General features: G+C 43.4%; 2 protein-coding genes across 7 annotated transcripts in view; one reads left to right on the top strand and one right to left on the bottom strand.

Moving 5' to 3' along the window:
- Nucleotides 1–905: 905 nt before the first annotated feature.
- Nucleotides 906–16,734, top strand: LYSMD2 (LysM domain containing 2). 6 transcript variants are annotated; one of them, XM_036272586.1, is made up of 4 exons: nucleotides 1,332–1,790; nucleotides 3,349–3,408; nucleotides 14,259–14,581; nucleotides 16,113–16,609. In XM_036272586.1, the coding sequence occupies exons 3-4, from the start codon at nucleotides 14,259–14,261 to the stop codon at nucleotides 16,153–16,155; spliced, it is 366 nt and encodes a 121-aa protein (XP_036128479.1). In that variant the 5' UTR covers nucleotides 1,332–1,790; nucleotides 3,349–3,408; the 3' UTR covers nucleotides 16,156–16,609. The 6 variants fall into 6 exon arrangements, with proteins under 6 accessions (XP_036128460.1, XP_036128479.1, XP_036128487.1 ...); XM_036272567.1 differs by lacking the exons at nucleotides 1,332–1,790; nucleotides 3,349–3,408 and adding an exon at nucleotides 906–1,203 and having other exon boundaries at nucleotides 16,113–16,734; XM_036272594.1 differs by lacking the exon at nucleotides 3,349–3,408.
- Nucleotides 16,735–20,776: 4,042 nt separating this feature from the next.
- SCG3 (secretogranin III) overlaps nucleotides 20,777–25,599 on the bottom strand; it is a 47,035-nt gene continuing 42,212 nt past the window's right edge. The window contains exon 13 of the mRNA XM_036266065.1: nucleotides 20,777–21,100. Within this exon, the coding sequence (XP_036121958.1) occupies nucleotides 20,982–21,100 (119 nt within the window). The 3' untranslated portion in view covers nucleotides 20,777–20,981. The remainder of the gene's footprint in view (nucleotides 21,101–25,599) is intronic.

Raw genomic sequence — 25,599 nt, 5'->3', positions numbered from 1 at the left:
ACAGAAATCCAGGACTATCCAATGCCAGAACTTTGAGGAGAGGGTGTTCAAGATGAAGAATACAGATAAGAGGTAATTGGTAGATTTAATGATAATACTTTGGGGAGTTATGGTTTCAGGGTATTAAAGGGAAACCAAACAGATAAGAAGAAGAGATGTGTGCAGATAGTACATTCTAAGCAATGAGCCAGAAGAATAGACCATAGCTAGTCAGGTTCAAGGCAGCCCAGGGCTGAAGTTGGTACTAGGGTGCAATGAAGGCTGGAACCCAAACAACTGGAGGTTAGTTTGAGGTCGCTCACCAGGCCTTAGAAGCACGATCCTCCTGGTGTAATGTTGAGAGGACTGGACCCTCCAGGCTGCAGAGATGGATGGGCCTGGAGAGGTTATGTGTGTTTATTGGTGTTAATATTTTCTCTAACGTAGACTTAGAGGTCACCCGGGTAATCGACTGGGGAGAGGGAAGTACCCTTGGCACGGAGACAGCTTGAAGGTCTGAGAAAGCTGGTGCCTGCTGGGGAATCAAAAAAGGGGGCAGAGCAAAGCTCTGGTGGTGTGCTGTGGTCAGGGCGGGCTCTAACCGGGCTCGGTCAGCCTGGCGCCGAGGACACCTAAGGACAGGCCCCGTTTAGCCCGGTTTCTTCGCACTGCGGGGCCTCCCGGTCTGGGCGCAGGGTGGAGCGCGGCAGTCCGCCGGGCGCTGCGGGAGCTGCGGGCGCCCTTCCCCTCGCAGGTGAGCCCGGCCAAGCAGGGACGCGGGGGAGGGGTGCCAGCCATGCCCGGCCTGCAGCTGCCCGCCGCCGCCTCCAGCCCGCCGCCCCCGCGGCACCGCCATCCGCAGCCTCAGTGAGGAGGAAGCAGGGGCTGCGGCGGCAGAGGAGGCACCGCCCTCTTGGCCGGCTTCCCGACCTGGCGGCCTCCGCAGGACCCATGGCGGATTCCGCGCCCGCGCTGGCCCTGCGGGAAGGCGGCCTCCGTGCGCCCCGGCCATCGGCCTCCTCGCCGCCGCCGCGCTCGCGCTCGGGCTCCGAGCCGGAGGAGGCCGAGCTGTCGCTGAGCCTGGCCCGCACCAAGACCCGCTCCTACGGCAGCACCGCCAGCGTGCGGGCGCCGCTGGGCGCCGGCGTCATTGAGCGCCATGTGGAGCACCGGGTCCGCGCGGGCGACACGCTGCAGGGCATCGCGCTCAAGTACGGAGTCACGGTGAGCAGGGCAGGCCGCCCGCGCGGCGGAGGGGTGCGGGCGGGGGGGCGGGGGGGAGCCGCTCGGGGCGGGGCGTGCGAGCACTGGGGGTCGAGGAGGCAGCCACCTGCCCCCGGTCCCAGGCCCAGCCGGTAGCTCTGGCTCCGTGCGCTCTGCGGGGACAGCGATGATGGCCAAAGCTGGTCTGGTAGCCAGAGGGGCGGGCCGCCAAGGCTCCCTCCCCAGGTAGGTGCATCGAGTTCCCGGTGCCCTGCCCAGACTCGGACCAGATCTGTCTCGTGAGGAACACCGAAGAAGACCGGGGCTTTGGCAGCACCGGGAACCACGTCCACCCGGTTTTCAGTCCCCGTCATACCACCACGTATATATTTACTCAAAGCCGAGCTGACAAGTGGACGTGCGCAGAGAATTTTGTTTTCTGTGCAAGCAAGCACTGTAATGAGTCAGGAATGGTAGTTTTTCCCGCAGGATGTTCTGGTTCTATAGATTATGCTTCTTTATTTAGAAGTGAAATTACACCCCTGGGCTCACTGGCAACTGTGAATGTGACACCTGTCGCTAAGCAGCAGCCAAGAACTGTGGTCTAGGTGAGCTGGAGAGCTGCGTTTATTATAAATTTATAAGTGTGTGTGTCTTGGGCATATTGCATTACACCTCTGGGAAGAACATGGAAACCTGAGGGAACATATTGTTTCATTAAAATTACTTATAATTAACTCTGAGCTATGTGATGGCCTTTGTGCATTTGAGTTCTGTATCAGTTTTCAATGTTCTTTCCTGAATCACCTTAGACAGGGATGGGAAGAAAGGTGATCTTATCTATATCTTTCTCTTAAAATGAAACTCTTTCTGGCCCTTCACGGAATGACAGAGACTGAGTAATCTATTTTGCACATTCAGGCTGGTATATGTTTACCTAACAGGCCTTTCTATCATTTAAACATTTTGCTGTGCAGACGTGTACTGACATCATGCCATGGATAATCCCATTCTGCCCTCTTGGGAGTTTCTAAATTTGAGCTTAGAACTTATATGCATTAATGGGGCCTGATTTTGGTCAAAGCCAGAGGAAAGCAGAGTTGGCAAATAACAGTTAGCTACCTTCTGCTGAATGCCTGCTATGTGCCAGGCATTGCATTTGTCCTGCTCCATCTTGTTCTTAATTCAATTTGATTTTCCAAATAAGCCTTGAGATAGGTGTAATCTCTTTACAGATAAGAAGATGCATGGGAGGTAAGGATATTTTCCAAGTATGCTTATCCATTGAGACTGGCTTAAATCTGCACAGTGGTAAAGCACTGGCTTTTCTCTAGATGTTACTTCAGATTTCCACCCATATTTTTATACTCCTGATAAGAGCTCTCTTAACGTCTTGGTTACTAAAGAAGGAACGCCTTTCTGTCTGTTCTTTGTGGGTCTTACCTACTAGGCCAGGGTGACTGTACCTAGGAACTCATAATATCTAGACAAGTGGTATTTCCCTGGTCACTACCCACATCAGTCTCTCTGCAACCCACTGCCCTCCATGGTTTCAGTTGACTTGCTTAGAACTTCTAAATATCTGCTCACCGCAGGTCCCCACCTTAGATCAAATGTTTTCTAACCTGTTTTTTACTAGTATAGATCCTGTTTCTTATAACCTTATCACTCCTTTCTGTTAAAGTATAAATACGATTTTTTTATTAGTTTTATAAAGATGATTTTAAGATGTTAAACTCAAGTATAATGAGTTGGGAACTATAATCTATAGCCACAAATAGTCTGTTACAGGGTTTCTCAGCTGCAGCTCTGTTGATATTATGGCCTGGATAATTCTTTGGGGGTGGGACGGCTATCCTGTGTATGGTAGCATCTTTAGCAGCATCTCTGGCCTCTGCCTATCGATGCCGGTAGCACCCCCACTCAGACATTGCCAACTGTTCCCTGGGAAGAAACTCACTCTTGGTTGAGAACCATTGGTTTATTACATATATACCATTTACTTTGGGTCCTGAACTATACAGTTGATTAAATTTTTAGAGACTCTTCCACGGATTATATAGAACCAGTGAACGTGATAATACTGTAACAGTGAAGTAATGTTCTTGCTTTAATTAATATCTGAAGACACTAACTGGATTTACTCATTATAAATTGAGATTTTAGGTGGAAGCTAAAAAGGCAGAAAGGTTTTCTTCTTTTCCTGACTGAGCAGAAAGAATTTGAGTAAGTTTCTAATATTGACTGCCAAGATCATCATTATATTTAAAGTATTGGTTAAAGGAGTAGGTGATGAGATGTTGGAGATTTATTTATTTATTTGTTTATTTATTTCACCCTCACCCGAGGATATTTTTCTGTTTCTCTTCAGACAGTGTAGGAGGGAGGGAGAGAGATAGAGAGACAGGGAGAAAACCGCAGCCGAACTATGTGACCTTGACTGGAATTGAACTTGTGATTCATTGGTCCGTAGGCCAACACTCTAACCACTGAGCTAAACCAGCCAGGGCAAGAGACACTGGAGATTTAGAGACCCAAGGCAGTGCACCTGGAAATTAAGAGTGAGTCCAGGCACACTTTGACCTGAACATCTCATGTCTGGCAAGAGCAGAGCACAGCTCTGCAGTCTTACTTAGCGGAGCAGGAACTCTGAGGGAAGCCTGTCTGCCGATGACAGCTCCCCAGTGACCCAGATGGGGGTCCAACCAGGTCCTCAGCCCTTCGGTGGTGGGGACTGGTAAAGGCCAGAAGTATTTTAGTTATAAGGAGGTTCCCAGAACAGATGCGCTGACAAGAAGTGAAGATGGAGACCTGGATGCAGTCCTGGGTTCCTAGGGGAACAACGTGGAAACTAGTTATCTGCAGTGGGGCTCAGTGGCTAGCAGCAATGCTGGGGAAATAGATGTGTCCCTCAGACTCACCTGGATAGGAGAATGCCTGGGGACAGAGTAAAAAGAAAGGATTCTAGCTGACCTTGAACTTACTGGATTAGAATATCCAGAAAAGGGACCAGGAATCTTCATGTTTTTGATGCATGGCCTCTTTGCTTGGTTCTCAAAGCACTGCCCCTTCTCGGGGCCTTTGCACTTGCTTCCATCTGTGTGGAACACTCTTTTTCTGATAGCGACATGCAGGGCCCCATGCATGGGTGTGTGACCTGTGCAGTCACACAGAACCCCGTGCTTCCAGGAGCCCTGCACTCGGTTTAATGCTCTGCTGTTGCCGTCTTGAAGTTTTTAGTAATTTATGAACAAGCGCCTCACATTTTCACTTTTCACTGGGCCCTACAAGTCATGTAGCTGATCTTGGCTGTGCGACTTCCTCCCTCACTGCCTTCGAGTCTTTGCTTAAATATCTCCTTCATGAGACCTTCCTGACCACTTGATGTCACATTGCAGTCCTCCCCCCCTTCCCTGCCATGTGTTCCCAACAGTATTTATCATTCATCTAATTTTTCTTTTTTTCTTTTCTTTTTTTCCAGCTTCTTTCTGGTGATACATTAGTGAATAAATAAAAATCCATGCCCTCATGGACTTATATTTTAGTCAGTGAAGACAGTAAGTAAACAAAATATGTTATATGTCAGGTATTGATAATCAAAATGAAAAAAAATTAAATTAAGCAGGGACAGGAGATAGGGAGGGCTGGTGGAGGTGGCTGCAATTTAAAATAGTATGGCCATGGAAGACCTCACTGAGAGGGAGCCATGCGGATATCTGTGAAGAACATTCCAGGCAAAAGGCACAGCGAGTGGCGCAAAGGCCCTAAGGTGGGAACATCATTGACAAGTTCCAGGTATTGTATGGCTGGTGCTTAGACTACAACAGAGTGTATATAGACCGGATCACTTAGGGCCTTGAAGGCCATTGTAAAAACTTTGGCTTTTTCTCTGAATGAGTTGGAAGCTTTGGAGGAGTTGAGTAGAAGAGTGACATGATGTAATATGCATTCAAAGGATCACTCTGGCTGCTGCTTTGAGAATAGGCTGGCATGGGGTGGCAGGTGGGTGAGGGTAGTGGAGGTTGGGGGGAGGTGAGTGCCCAGGCAGGGAGACTAGATAGGAAGGATGCTTATAATAATGCAGGTGAGAGCATAGTAGCTTGGACCAAAGCACTAGAGAAGGAAATGGTGAAAATGGTTGGATTCTAGGTAATTTGTTGATATGCTATACATTTTCTGCTAGTTTACTGTTTTGTTTGAGTACCTCTGCCCTAGAGATGGGCCAAGGGATTCAGGAGGCTTTCCTATAGGAAACAAGAATGTGGATGTTCAAGAACCTGGCCAGGTCTGACACCTGATGGACCCCACTTCTGCCAGTGACTTAGAAAATATCTTAATGACTCTTTCCACCATCCCGTTTAAAGTCACTTATAGTTATTAATAACTGACATTCATTATTTTTAAGTTACTTTTATTGAGCCTGGTTTGTTTGAGGCCCTGAGCTAGATGCTAGGGCTACAAGATAATATATACTGTTCTCTTTCTGTGCACAGTTAGTGTATCAGCTACTGCTTCCAGCAGCCTATAGCTGTGTGAGAAGAGATGGGTCGTGTGATTTATTTCTGTATATTCTGTGTCTAGCCTGAGTCTGGCACGCGTTAGGCCCTCCACATATGGGTGGGTTTCATCCACAGGAAAGCCTGACTGGTATGAAGACACTAGGCCCTGGAATTCAGTAGACCCTTAAAGATGGGGCCCAGGGTACAGGTTGAGTGAGGGGGTGCAGCCTGCTTGACTTGAATTACAAAGTTTGATTTGAGGCCAGCTCTCTAACCTGCAGAAAGGAGACTACGGCTGCAGCTGGACTTGATGCTTCTTTCCTCCCATACCCCCAGTACTGGGCCTTTATATTGAATTAAATATAGATTTAGATTTGAATATCTTTACCAGAGTAAGAGGCATTTGAGAAAGTGGGTCTGGGGAACTGAATCTCTTTGGGCTGAGTTGTGAAACTATTAAATAAGGTTCAGACCTCAGACATGAACTTGCTTGGCTGGAATTCCCCTGGCTGTCTTACCTCCTCTGAGACATTAAGGCCCCTTGCCTAACCCAGCACACTGGATTAAGCTATGGCTTTTGCAGCAACCCTGCTCTTCTTGGGTGGATGCAAGCCTCTGGAGGAGAGTAACCAGCTTCAGGCAGCATCTGGGAACTCTTCGTTGGGAAATAGAAAATCGTTCAGAGAACAGAATAGAAACTGAAAGTGGGTAGGAAGCAGTGAGGTGGCCGATTATTTGCATAAACTTTCCCTTCATCTCTTTGCTTTCCCCTGGCAACTTGCCTGTCCTCAGCCTCTCCAGAGGCCACATTGCCCTCAGTCACTTCCTGTCTCATTTTATGACCAGGGTCTTCTCTTTCTCTTCTAAGGAGCTGCTAAGCCCAGTCACTTCTTAACACTTCCCCTAACAGAAGTCATCTTGCTGAGAAAAAGTGAACTGATTGGTCATTTTAGGGGGAACAAGTGTTGGGAGTCAGAAATGTAAGTGTATGTAAATCTTCGTGTTTGTAACTTGAGCCTCTGCTGCTGCTGGAAATTGTTGACCCTTGCTGGTCCAAGGGAAGAGAACCATACATAAATAGTGCCACTTGTAGTAAGAGGTATGGCAAAGTAGCCTTTAGTGCTTTGGGGTTTTAGTAGATTCTCATGTATTCTTTTTAAAAAAAATTTGTTGAGGAATAATTTACATAGCACAAAATCCACTCACCTTAAGTGTACAATTCAAGGACTTGTAGTAAATTTACAGAGTTGTGCAACCATCACCAGAATCTAATTTTAAAACAGTTGCATCACCCTGAAAAGATCCTGTTCCCTTCTCCAACCCCAGGCAATCACAAATCTACCTACTGACCTATAGACTTGCCTTTTCTGAACATTTCATATACATGGAATGTCATATGTTCTTCTGAGATAGTGTGGAGAAGAAAAACATCTTTTTCCCCATTAGCACATGGCAGTGAAGGAGTCTGGTTGCCACCCGAAACCTAGAACTTAACAGGGAACAGTGGGGTGGGGAATCTAGCACTTACTAGAAAATGATCTTGAGAGAATCTTATAATATGAGTCTGTTTCCTTTTCTGTAAAATGATAATCAAATGAGAGTTGTGTATATATGAAAATATTCTTCAAGCCAACAGTACTATGTAAATATTACTTTTTAAGTATCCTAAAATATCTTTGGAAGATGTGTCTTTTTTAAGGAATAGGGAGTGTTAACCTATAAATAAAAGGCCTTTCAAAATGAGAGACAAATGCATTTATTGAGATCAATAAGAACTATTTGGGAAACATTAATTCAAGCAGAAGCCTAACTAATTTTCTGATTAGGAGACAAAGGCAATGGGTATTTGTGAGAATGGGAAGGGAGACAATTACATCAATAGACTGAAATCATTTTTATGGGTATAGATAACATAACATAGTGATGTTCATTCTAAACAAGTGTTTTAAATTTTCAGTCCAGCAGTCATAATAACTGCTTTCTTGTTATCTTTGCAAACAGTGTTTTGGGAAACATGTTGCATTAGGCTCAATCTAAAGGTTATTTTGCCTTGTTTTGAACATTCCAAGGTGTGAGACATGAGACATGGACATGAGACATGCAAGGCAGTCCCTCTGGTATGGCAGCTCCTGCTCCATTTTTTTTTTTTTATCCTCACCAGAGGACACTTTTCCATTCTCTGTTCAGATAGAGTGGGAGAGAGAGAGAGAGAGAGAGAGAGAGAGAGAGAGAGAGAGAGAGAGAGAGAAACATCGACGTGAAAGGGACACATCGAGTGGCTGCAACCCACATGACCCATCCAGGGCCAACCGAAGTACATGCCCTTAGCGGGAACCGAACTCGGGTCTCTCCGGACCACAGGCTGATGCTCTAACCGCTGAGCCAAACCGGCAAGGACTCTAGCTCCATTTTAACGTGGCTCCATTTATAGAGTTGTTTATAAGAGGAAGAGCAAAATTGTTGAATTTTGCATTCACCGTGAAGCACGCGGCCTGCCGACAGGGGCCAGAGTTGCCTTTGGGGAGAATTCTTAGCCATGCTCAGCAGCTGCTGTCGAGCTGTCTTTTGTGAGGGAAGTTTTGTGATTGCTCCCATAGTAAATTCTCCTTTACAGATGCATTTACAGGGAAGTCATTTTAAATGAATTGTTTTTAAGTTGTTGATGGCATTGGTTCTAACTAATTTCATTATGGGTGACCTTGTGGCCACCCTGTTAGCTCTTACTTACTCTGTGATCTGTCTCTTAGTGACCAGACAGTAGACTTTGTTGAGTCATGCTATGCTATCTTGGTTTAAAAAGAGTTTTGAAATGAAAGCATCTGATTGTTAAACCTCTCCCTACTCATCTGCCCCCAAGAAACAGAGGTTAGTTCTGTGTCACCTTGAAAAGGTCATTCTTTCTATTCTCAGCATTAATTGGGTATTGGAAATTGTTTATCAGGTGAGACAGCTGTAGAGTCTTCCAGGTCTTCCATGGATTGGATCATGACTTTTTTTCATTTTATGTGAGGTGAATTTCCTAGAACATTAGGCCCATCTAAGTTCAGATAAAAGTATGAAACATTCCTAAAACGTCACTTCACTGTTGGGGATTATTTATAGTCGCTTGAATGTGCTACTGCGGTTTCCTCCATAACTCAGCTTCCCTGTTTCCACTGATGCCAATCCATTTTCTACAGTGATCTTTAACTGTAGTCAGATCATGTCACTCTCTTCCTTCACCATCCAATGTCTTCCCATCACTTAAAAAAAAAATCCAAATCCCTGCCCTCGGCATCCAAGGCTGAGTGGCCCGGGGTGCTCTTTGCCACGCACTCGAGCCACAGCACTTTTTCCTGCTCTGGGCATCTAGCTGCTCTTTCTGCCTAGAACGCTTCCCACCCCCTGGCATTTTGCAAGGCTGGTGTCATTCCTTGACTTCACTATAGGTAACATAGTTCGGAGCCTGTGCAGTTGGTTCAAGCCCTTGGGTGTAAGGGAGAACAAGTTAAGACGAAATTAATTACCTTTGAAAACAAAGTTCATATCTCAGGGCATTGACAACATACAGTGTTATGCATCCAGGCTTATTTATATGAAAAGAATTTTAATTATTTTCTTACTTTGTGGGAGAGAAAAAAAAATATATATATGTATACACACACACATACACACACACATATATATTTATTTATTAAATATATATATTTAATCCTCACCCAAGGATATTTTATTGGTTTTTAGACAGAGTGGAAGGGAGGGAGAAGGAGAGAGAGAGAGACAGAGAAACATCAACTGGTTGCCTCCCGCAGGACTCCAACTGGGGCCGGGGTTGGAACCTGTAACCCAGGTACGTGCCCTTAACTGGGACTCAAACCCGAGACTCTTTGGTCTGCAGGCCAGTGCTCCAACTGCTGAGCCAAACCGGCCAGGGCAGATATATTTTCTGTTGGGAGAAATTCTTACCTCCTTTCTTCTTATTTGCTGAATGTATGTTAGGGATCTGCTCTTACCTGTTGCTTTCTCACTTTTAACCAAAATTAATGATAATAGTTGCTAACAGTTTTGAGTGCTTCCTGTGTGCCTTGCATGCATTGTTCTAAATGCTTTACATGAGTTAAACGATTTAGTTCTCCTAATCCTCATATTATAGATAAAATACTATTATTTTCCTTACTTTACAGAAAGGAAAACAGACATAGAAAATAGTTAGAAAGTGGCAAAGCCAGGGTTTAAACCCAAGAAGTGTGGCCCCAGAGCCTGCGTTTCTAACTACAACCTGTGTTAGACTCATGTACCTTGGTCACCTTCACACTCAAAGTGCCCATCCTGACATTGTTCCCACCTTGATGCCAACTATGTCTGGAAACCCCTGATGTCGTCCATGTTGGCATCGCGTGTGTCATCTCGGAGTCTACATATAAAGGTCAGCGTGCATCTTAAGTGCTTGGCGACAGCACTGAGGTGGCGCCCGTGCGGTCCCCGACTAGGGAAGCTCATGGGCTAGTTAAGAGGCAGTTCTGTCGGTGACTCAGTTGTACAGCAGCTTGCACAAGAGCCAAGGGAGCCCTTCCCTTCACTCCCAGTGGACTCTGTGACTAGCCCCGGCCTTGGACTCCGTCACATTCTCTCATGCTCCCTGTCATTGCCCCTTGCCTGGCTGTGAATGACAGATTTATGTATCGGTCAGGGTCCCCGCAGGATACAGACTGTGCTCAGAGCATATGGCCAGAGAGGTTTAATAGTGGGACATTCACAGAAGTCTGAGCAGGGTTAAGGGAAGCAAGAAGGGATGGTGAAGCACCTGAGACAGACAGCAGCAGGGAGATGTCACCGCTGGGCATGAAGGCCAGGGAAGGAGCAGTGCAGCAGGTGCTGATGCACAGGGGACTGCCCAGCAGGCAGTCTGCCACCGGGGTGCCGCCCCCGAGTCATGGTGTGCTTGTTCTGCCGGTGCCTTCGTTTGGGACACCAACTGGAATTCCAAGGACAAGGGGGCCTGGGCAGGGCAGTTAGAGGCCAGCCTCCTGGGGTTCAGAACAGGCTCAAGAAGAGTGGGAGATAGATTGGGAGGTCAGGATGGGTTTAGAGAATAACCAACACAGCAGATAACTTACTACCCCTTTCTGGTTACTTCTCTGGGTTCATGTTTGAGGTCTGTTCCTCTGACCTGTATCTATCCATCCATCCACCCATCCACCCACCCATCTATCCATCCTAAGCACTTATTGTGTATAAGATCTTTGTTAGATTCTGGGCTATACAAATAACGGTTCTTGTCCTGCAGGAATTCAGTTTTCAGATTCTCAGCCCTGCCTCAGCAGTCAGCTCCTGGCATTTCTGCCCTCCATAATCATTCCCCAAAACAACCACTGTTAGCAGTGGTAGGTCCCTGCCAATAAGCAATTCAAAGGGCACTGTATCAATGAGGACTCTTTCACTTACAAGTGGCAGAAAACCTAACTCAAATTGGCCTAAGCAAAAAACAAAACAAAACAAAACGGCATTTACTGGCTAATGGAACTCAGGTCCGGGGGTATTCTAGCTCCAGGCGTTGATGCAGGGGTCTGGCTGCTGTCCTCCAACATGGCCTCCTTGTCGGGTTCCAGGAGGTGGGAAGGGTGGTTGCCAGCAGCTCCTGGCCTGTCTCCTTCCAGTTTGGCAGGGGGAGTGCTTTTCCCTCCCAGAGCCAGCATCTCTGAATTGTTCTGAGATGGGACTGTGACCCATCATGAAAGCCAGGACACTGTGGCACCAAAGGGCAGAAATGAGTCACATGCTCATGCTGGAAGCCAGGGGAGAGCTCAGTGTCACTGGAAGCCCGTGTGCTAAGAGAGATGGAGGAGGTGGATGCCAAGTGGATGCCAGGTGGATGCAAATACAAAGGGTAGTAAAGGCAGATTAGAATATACCTGAACCTGCTATGCATATTCAAGTTATTCAACTCTCAAATCTAAGCCTCAGCTAGACCAGAGATACTTAGAATTTTTAGATTTTTAGTTTTATCTCTAAAATGCACTGGCCAATTCATGTCCTCTCTCTCTCACCCTTGCCTTCTCTCCTTTAACTAAAAAGTAGAGCACAAAAGACCACCCACCTTATACAGAAGGTACTTTTTAAAAATCCTCACCTGAGGACATTTCTGTATTTATCTTCAGATAGAGCGGGAAGGAGAGATGGGGAAGAGACAGAGAGAAACATCGATGTGAGAGAGACACATCAACTGGTCGCCACCCACACGACCCCACCAGAGCCGGAGACAAACCACAACCGAGGTACGTGCCCTTAGCAGGAGCCAAACCCAGGACTCTCTGGTCCGCAGGCCGATGCTCTGACCACTGAGCCAAACCGGCCAGGCTACAGAAGGTACTTTTAATGTAATGTCTTTAAAAGAAAAAAAAGAAGGCTAAATTTAAATATACTGTTAGTGTGGATTCAGCTTATAGTAAGAAAGCAGGAGGAACAGAATCCATTTATTTAACTAATGATTCCTCAGGCTCTTTGAAGTAAGAGTCTAATTTTTTCAATCAGTTTGGCGTTAAAGAATCTTGGTAATTTGTTCTCATTAGTCATGCACTTTAATTGTGGTGTTGTGTGGGCCTTAGTGTCAGAGGGAAATTCCGGCTCATGCATTTAAAGAACCATATGCGCTTGGTCCAGTGACTACCTCTTGTGTGCCTCTGTTTCTTCATTGGAATGGAGAGGAGTAAGTACCATGTACTGCCAGGTGCTCTGCTAAACAGTCTCTATCTCTATTCTGTCTGTTTGTCTCTATCTATCTGTCTGTCTGTCTATTTATCTATCTATCTATCATCTATCTATCTATCTATCTATCTCTTCTTTGCAAGTATGTGTATAAACAAACTCTCATTTAATACTTCTGACAAGCCTGTGATGAGTTGGTGATACCTGTTTTACACAAGAGGAAACAGGCTCAAAGAGAGAGCTAAGAAGCTCATGTTCATATAGTTTGAGTTGGTGGAGTTGGGATTAGAAACCAAGTCTGTCCGATTCCCAGGCCTGTGCACTTAGCTATTGTACTAAACTGTCTCAGTTACATGTCTCACAAGAAAGAGTTGTGGTGAAAACTAGATGGTTCAGTGAACATAAAGAGCCTGGTGTGAGTCCCAGGCTAGTTGGGTGGAGAAGTCAGCAGACACCTTATGAGACGAGATCGGGCATGTTCAGGGTGGTATGGCCTAGACTGCAGACACCTTATAATATGGTGTGATGGATGTAAGAGTAGGCGTTTCGCCCTGGCCGGTTTGGCTCAGCGGTTAGAGCATCGGCCCGTGGACCAGAGAGTCTCGGGTTCGGTTACCGCTAAGGGCATATACCTTGGTTGCAGTTTGTCCCCGCCCGGTTGGGGTCATATGGGTGGCAACCACTCCATGTGTCTCTCTTGCACCCATGTTTCTCTCTCTCTCCCTCCCTCTCTCCCTCCCGCTCTATCCGAAGATAAATGCAAAAATGTCCTCCGGTGAGGATTAAAAAAAAAAGTTATAAAAATAAAAGAGTAGGTGCTTCTCCAGCATGCTCTGTACCAGCATAGTTCGAGTCCTGCGCGTACCTACCAGCATCGTGGACTCAGGCGTGCCACTTAACTCTCTTGACTCTTCGTTTCATTTGTAAAAAGGAGATGCTAATATCTAGATTGCAGAACTATTATGAAAGTTAAATGAGGTTAAATAACGTATGCAAGTTCCCTTCCCCCTTTCACTCCCTGCTCCTATCTCTGCTTCTGTGGTTTGGGGTGAAGCATCCACGGTCTACAAAAGAGTTTGAGGTTATTGAAACCTGTATTAAATTGTAGCTTCTTCATCTGCCAGTTGTATCAGGACTCCATGGGACATAACCTCTGTGAACTCTGTTTCTTTTATTTGTCACCTGGAGCTTCAAAAACCTACTCCATAAGGCAGAGTAAATGAGACGCTATATGCAAAGTGCTGCCCATCTCCTCTCCTTACCTGTCCCACTTCTGCCTATTCAAGGTCCATTTAACATAAAAGAATCAAAATCAGAACCCCACCTTCTCCGTGAGGCCTTTCTTAATGACTGCAGCCCTGGCCTGCTCCCTTCTTCCGAATTCTCATACTCATCTCTGCACCACCTCCTGCGTCCGTCATGTTGACCAAAGTAATTCGGGAGACACAGGAAACACACCAGAAGTAAAATAACAGCACTGTACATTTTTAAAAATCAGATAATAGAAATGTTAAAATAAAAAAGGAATTTATTAAGTGCTGAAAATTCTGTAGTTTTTAACTTCAGGGATTTAACTCTGCTTGATAAAAGCTGCCTTGTAGAGCAATTAATATAGTAGGGGGAGATTAGTCTTTACATTTTTTAAATTGGGATACAGAAATTCCTGAGGTCTCTCAAAATAAGTAGAGGTATCTGGGGAGATGATAAAACCCAAATTACGGATCTCAGCTCCAGAGAAAGCAATGCACACATTGTTCTCATGAATGTTTTTATTTTATTTTACTTTTTCATTTTCATTTTATTACATGAGTGTTTTTAGTTCTGTGTTGTATAATAAGCCCTGCTTCCGGATTTATTTGTATGTAATTCTGTGTTTCTTTTTTTATATTTTAGATGGAGCAGATTAAAAGGGCAAATAAACTGTTTACCAATGATTGTATATTTCTGAAGAAAACTCTGAACATCCCAGTTATTTCAGAGAAGCCTTTGCTGTTTAATGGACTTAACTCCATTGATTCTCCAGAAAGTGAACCTGCTGCAGGTTCTCTGGAAGAAGGGCTGCCGGCTGCGGCGGTGGAAGACCCTCCCAGTCCTCCCGCATCCCCTGCTCCGCCCATGTCGCCGGAGGAAGTGTCAGCCAGAGATTTCCTGCAGAGACTAGACTTGCAGATTAAGTTATCAACGCAGGCAGCCCAGAAGCTAAAAGAAGAGAGCAGGTAAACATACACTGGTAAAATGTCAGAGGCTGAATAAATTTCTCTTAAGATGTTTTCACTTGGTCAGATTTTCTTTTCTTTTTCTTCTTCTTCTTCTTCTTTTTTTTTTGCAAAAAAAAAAAAACACTATGTTTTAATTCCAGAGAGGCATTTTTAATATATGAAATCTAAACAGAGTCACTGTGTTCTGCGTAAGGCTTTATCCGTTGCAATGCTTTTTCTCTGTGATTTATTATAAAAAGTTTGCTTCTTTGCTGTAGCATAACTGTCCAGCTAGCAATTCTGGATAGCAGCCAGGTAGAGACATCTAGTTGACACCTGCCTTGGAGAATACTTTGTTAAATACTGATCCTTATAAAATTTGTCTAAGACAGTGTCCATTGTTTGTTTTCAGATATTTCTTACTTAAGATCTCATGTGAGTTTTCTTCTTTGTTCTTTTTTTTCCCCCTTCACCCGAGAACATTTTTCCATTTTTTGTTCAGATAGAGTGGGAGGGAGAGAGAGAGAGAAACATCGACGTGAAAGGGACACATCGAGTGGTTGCCATCAGCACGCCCCAACCAGGGCTGGGGACAAACTGCAACCGAGGTATGTGCCCTTAGCGGGGACCAAACCTGGGTCTCTCCGGACCATAGGTCAGCGCTCCAACTGCTGAGCCAAATAGGCCAGGGCTTTTCTTCTTTGTTCTTTAGTTTGGTACTAGGGCAAACCTTTCTCTCTCCTATAGAATTGGTTTCCTTCTTCCCTTTTTACCATGACTACCGGGAAAGTTGCAACTAAAATTGATGCTCAGTTCAACCACTAGAATATTTTTTATGGTTAATATATTTGTATTATTCTCTTTTCCTTAGCCCTGATTTTAAATTTCTTTTTATTCATCTTATTATATATATATCCCCTTTGTTGTAGGCATCTCAAATCCTTTTGAGAAAGAGGTGAAATATTAAAAATATAAACAAATAAGAATATAATTAAATTATACTTTAATATAAATTTTATTTATTTAAATGTAATATAAATAAATATAAATATATAGCAAGGTCTGGCTGGTATGGCTCAGTAGTTGAGCATCGACTCATGCACCAGGAGGTCGCCAGTTTGATTCCCAGTCAGGGCACATGCCCAGTTGTGGGCCAAATCCCCAGTGCAGAGCATGCAGGAGGCGGCCAATTGATGTTCTCTCTCATCATTGTTTCTATCTCTCTCTCCCTCTTCCTTCCTCTCTCTCTAAAATCAATAAAGGAAAAAAACTATATAGCAAGTACTATTCTTTATTCCAATAATTGAGACACCAATAAAATGGAATCAGTAAGGTACACCTCAATCACTATTTGATGTGCACAGTATTATAAGTTGATAACACCTGCACTTCTTTGGCAAGTAGATATTAAGTTGTATGATAAATACATGTGTTAGTTTTCTGAATAGTTTTTAAACACTGGTTTATGATATATGTGTGTGTGTGTGTGTATTTTATTTATTTATTTATTTATTTATTTATTTATTTATTTATTTATTTATTTTTCCAGAGATGAAAACAATCTCTATGCAGCTTCACTCTATCACAGTTAGGTGAACAGAGGGCATAATACCACCTAAGAGATGGTTGGAGCATCAGGAAACCAACAACTGAAGATTCAAAAGCATCCTTTTGGGATTCTCAGAGTGTACAACTTCAAATCACAATTAAGTAATTCTACCCACTGCAGTTGCACCGAAGTGATTAGTTTCCTCTGGCTTTCTATAATTTTAAGTCTGCATTATGGCATGATAAAATTGTATCCTGAAGCTCATCACTTTTGTAGGTGGTGGTGGTTTCTAGATATGCTTTTGTAAATACTAGTTGACATAAAGCATCAAAGACTATTTACATAGTCAGGCTAAAAACAATGTTTATCTCTTGAGAATTCCTAATTATGTGAAAAACATGGTTGCTGTTTAAGTGATACCAATTTTGCTATGTGTTTAATAATTAAGTGCTATATATATATATTTCGATATGTATTACATATTCTGTATTAATATAAAGAACCAAATTTTGTCTGTTATTTTGTAAAAGTAAACTACCAAAGTCTGAAAAAATAAACTATGTTTTTACATTTGAGTGTCCAATTTTTTTAGCAAATGAGAAAAAATGGATTTTAAGTTATATTTTTAAAATAGTGACAGCTTTTCCTCTACTTTTACGGTTTTTATTATTTTAATTGCAATTTTGAAAAAGTTTCAATGATTTCTCAGTGGTCTTTATACACCTCTCTGCTAAGCCTGAGTAAATGCTCAGTGACGTTGTCTTTGACACTGGGTCATTTCTTGTCTTCAGAATTGACTTTGGTTCACTTTGTAATTAATCAGTACTTTGGAGGTTCTTATGAAAGTTTTACATTATAAAATGCTAACACAGCAATCTATACTTAGCCTAATATAAAACTCTGTCACTCTCAACACAGACACACAGACACACACCGCCCAGCTCACCCTTGACTGGATGGTGGGTGAGCATTAATATTTGCTCCCTCTTGTGGTTGGCTGTATTGGTATGTCCATATTTGATGACAGGCTGCACCACTCAGCAAAATCTAGTTCACAGATCATTCCAACATTGTTCCGTCCCTGCTACAGTCGCATCCAACACTGGTGTTTGCCAGCATAACCTCTCTTCAAGAATGTTCCAGTGGGTACCAAATAAAGCATCAGGCAGGAGAAAGAAGGCAAAACATGGCCGATGGTCTACTCCCTTATGACCTTTTCCAACGGGTTGTCTTCCCCTCAGTTTTCTTGTTTCAGAGACAGTGGAAACATGGAATATGACCAATAGAAGAAAAAAGCAATATCATGACTTGACGCACTAAAGAATTCTTGTTTAGGTTTCACTGATTAGTCACCTTATCGAGTGTTTTGTAGTCACTGTGCTCATTTGAATTAAGGGTTAGGTTTTTATTCACATAATTTCATTTGTCTTACTTTTGTTATATGTATAGGTTACACTGGGAAACTTTAAGCAATATGTTATTTACAGTTAAATATTTTTGTTCTCAATTTCTATTCAAATGCTGGGTTAAATAAATCTTTAAGCTTCCACAAAATTCCTTATATTTATTCCTCCCCAACATCCCCCCAAAGGACCTTTGTTTCTCACCTTGTTTCCTCTTCTCTCTCTCATTCTCTTCTCCCCATCTCGCTCCTCCAGGTATTCCTTCCATCAAGCTGGAGACAAGTGCCCTCAGGTGTTAGTGCAGCGGAGCTCACACAGCCAGAGCTGCACCTGTCCACCCCCTGGGGCATGATGGGAAATGGCGGCCATCTGCCCTTGTCTTGAATTCCTTGTTTGTTCACAATGTACATAATCCATTGTAGGATTTTTTTTCTCTTTATTTTTCATGATAATATCTCGCTTTTATTTCTCTTTTGTTTTTTTCTCATGATATTATCATCTGTGCTAGAGAGTGATCTCTTGATCATGCTTTGCTGTTTTTTTTGTATCCTAGTACCTGAACAATGGGGAGTTAGTTGGGAGAGGAGAAAATTAAAAGAAAAAATAAGTGAAGAAAGGAAAACAGTTGTGTGTGGAAGAAAAGGCTCTCTGCGGAGGCCCAGGAACTTTAAAAATGCAAAGTTATCATGCTGATTAACATAAAATTATCTGAAATTTGAGAGTAATCCAAAAGACAGATCCAAAAATGCTATCCAAAAGATATAACATATGCTGAAAATTGAAATGAAGACCACAATCTCAAAAACATTTTTTTTTCTTTATTGATTTTAGAGAGAGAGGAAGAGAGAGGGAGAGAAAGAGAGAAAAACATTGATGAGAGAGAACATTGACTGGCTGCCTCCTGCATGCCCCCCACTGGGGATTGGGTTCACAACTTGGGCATGTGCCCTGACCGGGAATTGAACCAGCAACCTCTTGGTACATGGGTCGATGCTCAACCACTGAACCACACCGGCTGGGCTCAAAAACATTTTTCTGAGTATTCTATTTTTGCCTATGGGTCTCTCTCAGCAATTTCTAGCTGAAGCATCTCTCCCCTCTTTCAAGTTATTAGAAACTTTGAATTGTCATGGCTACAGTGATACTGTCCAGGACCAGTGTTCATTTTTTGTCTTTTAATTCTCAACTGAGAAAATTTTTTTACATTGATTTTTAGAGGAAGTAGAAGAGAGGGAGGGAGGGAGGGGAAAAAGAAACATCGATGTGAGAGAGACACATCGATTGGTTGCCTCCTGCAGGCACACTGACCAGGGCTGGGGATCAAACCTGCAACCCAGGTATGTGTCCTTGACCGGGAGTCAAACCTGCAACCCCTAAGTGCACGGGTCAATGCTCTAACCACTGAGAGCAACACCAGCCAGGGCATGGGCTAGAGCTGTTCAGTCCTTGTCTGCACGTGGAGTCACGGAGGAAGAGTGGGCTGAGATCAGACACCTGGGTTCTAGTTTCAGCTTCACCACTTCCTTACCACTTGTGTGAGTTTGAGCATATCTTGTGCCCATGTGTTTATTTTTTGTGAACCAGTTTTCTTATTTATAGAACAGGACTGATGATCTCCCTTTTGTCTTGGTTATCAGAAGGAGCTAATGCATGTCAGTGGGCTCAGAAAGTTACAATAAACTCACTAAATACATTTCTTATTTTAAAAAAATACTGCATATATATTTAGATAAATCAGAGAAAAGCAAACGGATAAAAAGCTGTTGTCACAGCCAGTCTTTCCTCCCTGATGGAGAAGCAGCCCATTTGGACTCCAGGACGTGGGTGAAGTGAGTGGGTCACGTTATCAAAGATGACTCATTAGAACAAGTCTGACTCATGGTGCTTTGGCAAGTGCAGTTTGGATAAAGGTGTTTTTAGTTCCCTCTCACCGCTTACCAGAGAGTACAGGCCTTTCTAGACTATATTAAATAAAGAGCTTAGTGTTTTTGCCGGTCAGGCTTTGGTTTTGTTATTTTTGCAACTCTAGAGAGGACAAGAGGAGCAGCAGGGGTCTTCCGCCTCTTCCGTTTTCCCGGTCCTCACCAAAAAGTGAATGCCACGTAGAGGCACTTAAGACGGGCATCAGAAAGCCATTTGAAGTAGTGACCGCTAATATGTAAAGTATTATATTATTTTTAGGATTTTCAACTGAAATATATAGAAAAATATATAATTAATTTATACCGATTAACCCATTTTCAAAGCATTCTTTGGTTTGGGAACATTCCCCATGAACATTTCAGAAGGCCCTTAGGTGATTGTGTTTCCAGGGCTATGTTTGTGGTGGTGGCCGAGGGAGGGGCTTGCAGGAACTCGCTGTTCTTATCCTTTTCCTCCAGAGAAGCTCATCTAGCAGCTTTGGTTCTCAGGGAAGGGGATGGTTTTTATCTTCCTGTTTACCCTGCTCTCTGGCCCTCTTGCTCTCTGATGGGAATCCAGGCTTGGATTTAGATAACTCAGATCACCCAGATCTGTCAGACATTTGTACCTTACTCTGTGTAGTGTTTATGACCTCATTTTCTGCTTGGAGAGTCCATAGTTAGCCCTCTTTTTTTCTTTATTGATTTTAGAGAGAGAGGAAGGGAGAGGGAGAGAGAGGTAGAAACATTGATGAGAGAGAACATCAATTGGCCTCCTCCTGCATGCCTCCCACTAGGGAACGGGCCCACAACCTGGGCATGTGTCCTGACCGGGAATCGAACCAGTGACCTCTTGGTGCATGGGTAGATGCTCAAACACTGAGCCACACCGGCCAGGGATAGTTATCCCTCTTAATAAACAAAATCATTGTCTGAAAACTCACTGATAGAAAATATGAAGAGTGGGGGGAAATTGTTAACAAATCCAGCAAATACTATGCCCATTTTTCAGGTTCCTTTTTGTGCCATTGAGTCTGATATAGAACCAGCAAAAACAGCTTTAGGAAAAAAGAGCAGATAGCCTCCTTCTGGCTGTCAAGGCTTTGAGGAAAGGTGAATTTATTTCAACCCAAAGGGAACTGGTGGAAAGGACATCCCGTGACATGTATGCTGTGAGTGCTTTGGGAACCAGCATGCCTTGGAAACAGAGCCCCGGGTCTCCAGGGGCTGCTTACAGGTGTGACACAGCGGGGCCAAGTTTCAGTATTAAGGTCAGTTCATTACAGGCTTTTCCAGAGCAACCTATCTCTGATTATAAAATGTAAGTCTATAAGGAAATAAGGATTCTATATACAAAATCTCAGCGTACATACAACTTTACTTTTCAGATAGTTTTATGGCAAGAAAGCTATATTTTAACCACTTCTAAAAGGTTAACTGCTGTAAACCCAGCACTTTCTAATAATCCTCGGGTCAAAAGAACTTTAATCACAGAATTAGAAGAGTTTGAAGCGATATTATGTTTTCCGAAACAGCGTAAAGACTCCTGGACCGTTTTGCCTTGTTCACAGGCTGCTGTAAATACGCTTGATGGCATCGGCTTCTTCTCGATCAAGGATGCCTTTCTCCACATAAGCATCTGTCTGCTGGTTGATGAAGTCCCTCATCTTTGAAAGGTCATAATCTGGAAAACATCATTAGGGCATCATGAGAAAGGTCAGGAAAGAGCAATCCCCTTACAGTGATTACCATTAACCAAGTGCTTTGGCACCCTCACAACCATCCCCGTCTTTCACATCGAAAGGCACTTTAGGTCTTGGCATTTGTGCAGAGATGTGTAGTTTAAAATCACATGTATATGCCCTGGCCGGTTTGGCTCAGCGGTTAGAGCGTCGGCCTGCGGTCCTGAGAGACCCGGGTTCGGTTCCCGCTAAGGGCATGTACCTCGGTTGCAGTTTGTCCCCGGCCCTGGTCGGTTGTGTGGGTGGCAGCCACTCGATGTGTCCCTTCACATCGATGTTTCTCTTTCTCTCTCTGTTCCTCTCTCTCCCTCCCACTCTACCTGAACAAAAAAAAAAATGGAAAAATGTCCTCGGGTGAGGATAAAAAATAAATAAATAAATAAATAAATAAAATAAAATCACATGTATGGCCCTGGCTGGTCTGGCTCAGTAGTTAGAGTGTCGGCCCTCGGACCAAAGAGTGGTAGGTTTGATTCTGGTCAAAGTCAGGTACCTCGGTTGCGGTTTGTTCCTGGCCTTGGTCAGGTTGTGCGTAACCAGTCGATGCCTCTTTCACATCAATGTTTCTCTCACTCTCTCTCTCTCTTTCTCTCCCCCTCTCACCTTCTACTCTATTTGAAGATAAAATGGAAAAATATCCTCAGGTGAGGATTAAAAAAATAATAAAATAAAATCATGTGTATGTGTATTATATTAGCTCATTTGTTCTCCAGCTTCACACCTACTAGGTGTTCAGGTGGGGAGTACCAGCCTCATCTGACCTCGGAGGAAACAGGTTAGAGACCAGGGCCTCACAAACTGGATTGTTTATACCAATCAGCTGGGACTCTCAGGAAGTTGCACCTTTGCGTTCAGTGGCTCCAAGGTGGGGCCCCTGAGTCTTCTTTAAAAAAAAATTTTCAATTACAGTTGACATTAAATATTGTATTAGTTTTAGGTGTACAGCATAGTGGTTAGACATTTCTATACATTATGAAGTGATCACCCCTAATAAGTCTAGTACCCACCTGACACCATATATAGTTATTACAACATTATTGTCTATATTCCCTATGCCATACTTTACATTCCTGTGACTATTTTGAAACTGCCAATTTGTACTTTTTAATTCCTTCAGCTTTTTTAACCAGCTCCCTGACCCCCTTCCATATGGCAACCATCAGTTTGTTCTCTGTATCTATGAGTTTGTTTTGATTGTTCATTCTTTTGGTTTTGTTATTTAGATTCTATATATAAGTGAAATCATACTGTACTTGTCATTCACTGTCTGACCTATTTCACTTAACATGATAGATACCCTCTAGATCCATCCATGTTGGTGAAATGATAAGATTTTATTCTTTTTTTAGACCAAGTAATATTTCATTGTATATATTTATATATGTACCACATCTTCTTTATCCAGTTGTCTATCGATGAACACTTAGGTTGTTTTTATATTCTGGCTATTGTATATAAAATGTCCTTTGTCTCTTATTATAGCCCTTGCTTTAAAATCTATTTTGTCTTATAATCTGATATAAGTATTTCTGATATAAGTATTGCTACCCCAGCTTCCTTTCCATTTCCACTTGCATGAAGCATCTTTTTCCATCCCTTTACTTGCAGTGTGTGTGTGTCTTTCAGTCTGAAGAGGGTCTCTTGTCTTGCTTTCTTCTCCATTCAGCCACCCTGTGTCTTTTGATTAGAGCATTTAATCCATTTAGATTTTAAGTAATTATTGATAGGCATGTAGGTATTGTCATTTTATTATTCATATATTTTATCTTTTTCTTTCTTCTTCAGGAAGCCCCGTTAACATTTCTTGAAATACAAGGTTAGTGGTGATGAATTCCTTTAGCTTTTTCTTATCTGGGAATAGATACTTCATTTGATTTTTAATTTTATTTACTTTTACTTTGTTAATCCTCACCTGAGGGTTTTTCATAAAAAATGTTTTTCAAGATAGAGTGAGGGGGAGAGAGGGAGGGAGAAAGAGAGAGAGGAGTTCTCTGTGCTACTTAAACAAACAAAAGCCTATGTAAATCATCAAATCACCCACCAAAAATAAAGAGATCCTTCAGTAAAGAGGCTACCTATGAAATCCTTCTGAAGGCTTAAAAAGAAACCCACATCTTCCCTTGATTCTTTAAGTATTATATGCTTTTATTTTAAAGAAACCATCCAGAAACATGAAAATAAAATTTAAATCACCTGAGTTCTATTAATCATAGATAACCACAGTTGATGTTTGTTCTATTTCCTTTTAGCTTATTAAATATATCTATCTCAACCCAGAACTGAGATCGCAGTGTACATACAAACTTATAACTAGCTCTTTAAGTTAACTTTACACAGTGAGCATTAATATTCTTCATAAACAGCACTGTTACTGGCTATGTGCAATACACCCTACGGAGGTATCAACATTTATGACACGTATGCCTCATGGCTGGGCACGTGGGTCTATTATACCACAGAGCACTTGGGGAGGCCCCTCCAGACTGTGAGTTGCTTAAGGCTGAGTTCCTTGAGGGCAGTGCCATTCGTCTTGGCAGCTGGCAGCTCCTGGACCAAAGAGCCCTGCCTTCTTTCATTTGTAAAGGAATGAGAAAGGGGAGCATGGGGTACAGAGCGCACAGGATCCCATGGCCTCTTTAGCTAGCTTGGGTCCCTTGGGCATCTCTCAGACCCTGCTTAAAACAAAAAACAAGGCTGGCCGGTGTGGCTCAGTGGTTGAGCATTGACCCATGCACCAAGAGGTCGCCAGTTCAATTCCTGGTTAGGACACATGCCCAGGTTGTGGGCCAAATCCCCAGTGGGGGGCATGCAGGAGGCGGCTAATCGATGTTCTCTCTCATTAATGTTTCTATCTCTCTCTGCCTCTCCCTTCCTCTTTCTCTCTAAAATCAATAAAGAAAAAAAAAATTAAACAAACAAAAAACAACAACAACAAAAAACGAAGCCTGAAGGACCCCTCTACAGGCACGTGGTATTTATCATATCAAGGTGAACTGAGGCTTAGAGAGAGCTTGTTTTCACCAGGGAGGGCATCTGCTCCCCACTAGGGCACAGCCTTGAGGATTAAAGAGATAACTCTGGGCACCGAGCGCTTTACAATCTTATGTGCTCTCCGCAAAACTCCATGAGGTTAGCATTAGTATTTCCATTTCAGAGAGAAGAAGCAGGACCGAGGAGGTAAGTCCTGTGCTCAGGTCCTGGTAGCATCAGGTTCCGAACCCAGGTCGGTCTGTAGTCACTGCTTTGACCACTCTGCGGCCTCTAAACAGTGAACAGGAAGCATCTAATTGGTGCAGAACAAACGTTCAATAAGTACTTTGGGTTTTTTGTTGCTGTTTGACTTTCCGTTTCTCTCAGGCATGAAATAGAGAACCAAGCTGATGTACATTTTGTCTCATTGGCTGCTTCCTGGCTGACTCATCGATTCACATTAATGCTCTTCAGACTTGGTTGCAGGGTCAACATCTTCCGTGGGACAAAAGGCACACTCCCAAGGACGGATGTGAGGAGGTCCAGGTGATTTGAACGGACAAATGGGAAAATACTGTGCTCTTTTGAAGCGGAAAAAACTGTATCTTTATGATATAGCTCCCACCACGTGCCAGGAAATCCAGCCTGGGGCAGAGGAAAGGCCGTTAGCAGGCTGGGAGAGTACACAAGTCACTCTCCACCTTCCTCATCCTAAAAGTGGCTTTAAAGTTTTTAGGCACAAGAGACAGTGCTGTGATTTACTTTTTTAAAAGTACACATTTAACACAATGGCTGCATAAGATTTTATCATCATCCTCATTGTCATATCACATGGACCTTTCTCTCCTGGGTTTGGGAAGGAGATTCAGTTCCCCCAGACAAATGCATCCGGACGTTCAGGAAGTCAGAGCTAATGCTGCAGCGAGAATTCCCGCTCACACAGCTGCAGCCACTCCGTGGCCACAGGGTCTCCATCCGCACGGCTTTGAGAGATGACCTGTCTAGCTGAGCATATCTGAAGGCAGGAGAGGAAAAGCTCTCTGCTTCTGGCTTCAGGAGGGTGTACTGCATGTCACCCTCACTTTCCGGAGGCAGAGGGAACATCAAACTCAGCCCTGTCATTCTAAGTTTGCTCCCGGATCCTTTGATATGCAAGCACCAGAGTTCCATGCTTTCCTAGGCTGGTTGTTTCTTGAAGTGAAAGACGGAATTGCAGGATGTTGCTGGTTACGATCAGGAGTTTGAGTCATATGTTAATCAGTGAAAGAAATAACATAAATTGTCTAAATTGTTGGACCACATAATTTATATTGGTTTCGGAATGCATTTTGGTCCCTACTGTTTTAACACTGATTTTAAGATAATTTTTTTCCAAGTCTTTGCAGCAATTGTTGGCATGTTATACTTTTTCTTCCTTAGTAGTGCATCAAACAATGGTGACTTTTTCTAATCAATAACAGATTTGATGAAA

The sequence above is a fragment of the Molossus molossus genome, unplaced genomic scaffold, assembly GCF_014108415.1.
Source record: "Molossus molossus isolate mMolMol1 unplaced genomic scaffold, mMolMol1.p scaffold_m16_p_1, whole genome shotgun sequence".
Classification (NCBI taxonomy): Eukaryota; Metazoa; Chordata; class Mammalia; order Chiroptera; family Molossidae; genus Molossus; species Molossus molossus.
This window is presented reverse-complemented; position numbering and strand designations above follow the sequence as displayed.

Coding starts and splice junctions, on each gene's coding strand:
- LYSMD2 (XM_036272567.1), top strand. CDS start 931: ATGGCGGATTCCGCGCCCGCGCTGGCCCTGCGGGAAGGCGGCCTCCGT. Junction 1,204..14,258: donor CGCTCAAGTACGGAGTCACG/GTGAGCAGGGCA, acceptor TTTATATTTTAG/ATGGAGCAGATTAAAAGGGC. Junction 14,582..16,112: donor AAGCTAAAAGAAGAGAGCAG/GTAAACATACAC, acceptor TTATTTTTCCAG/AGATGAAAACAATCTCTATG.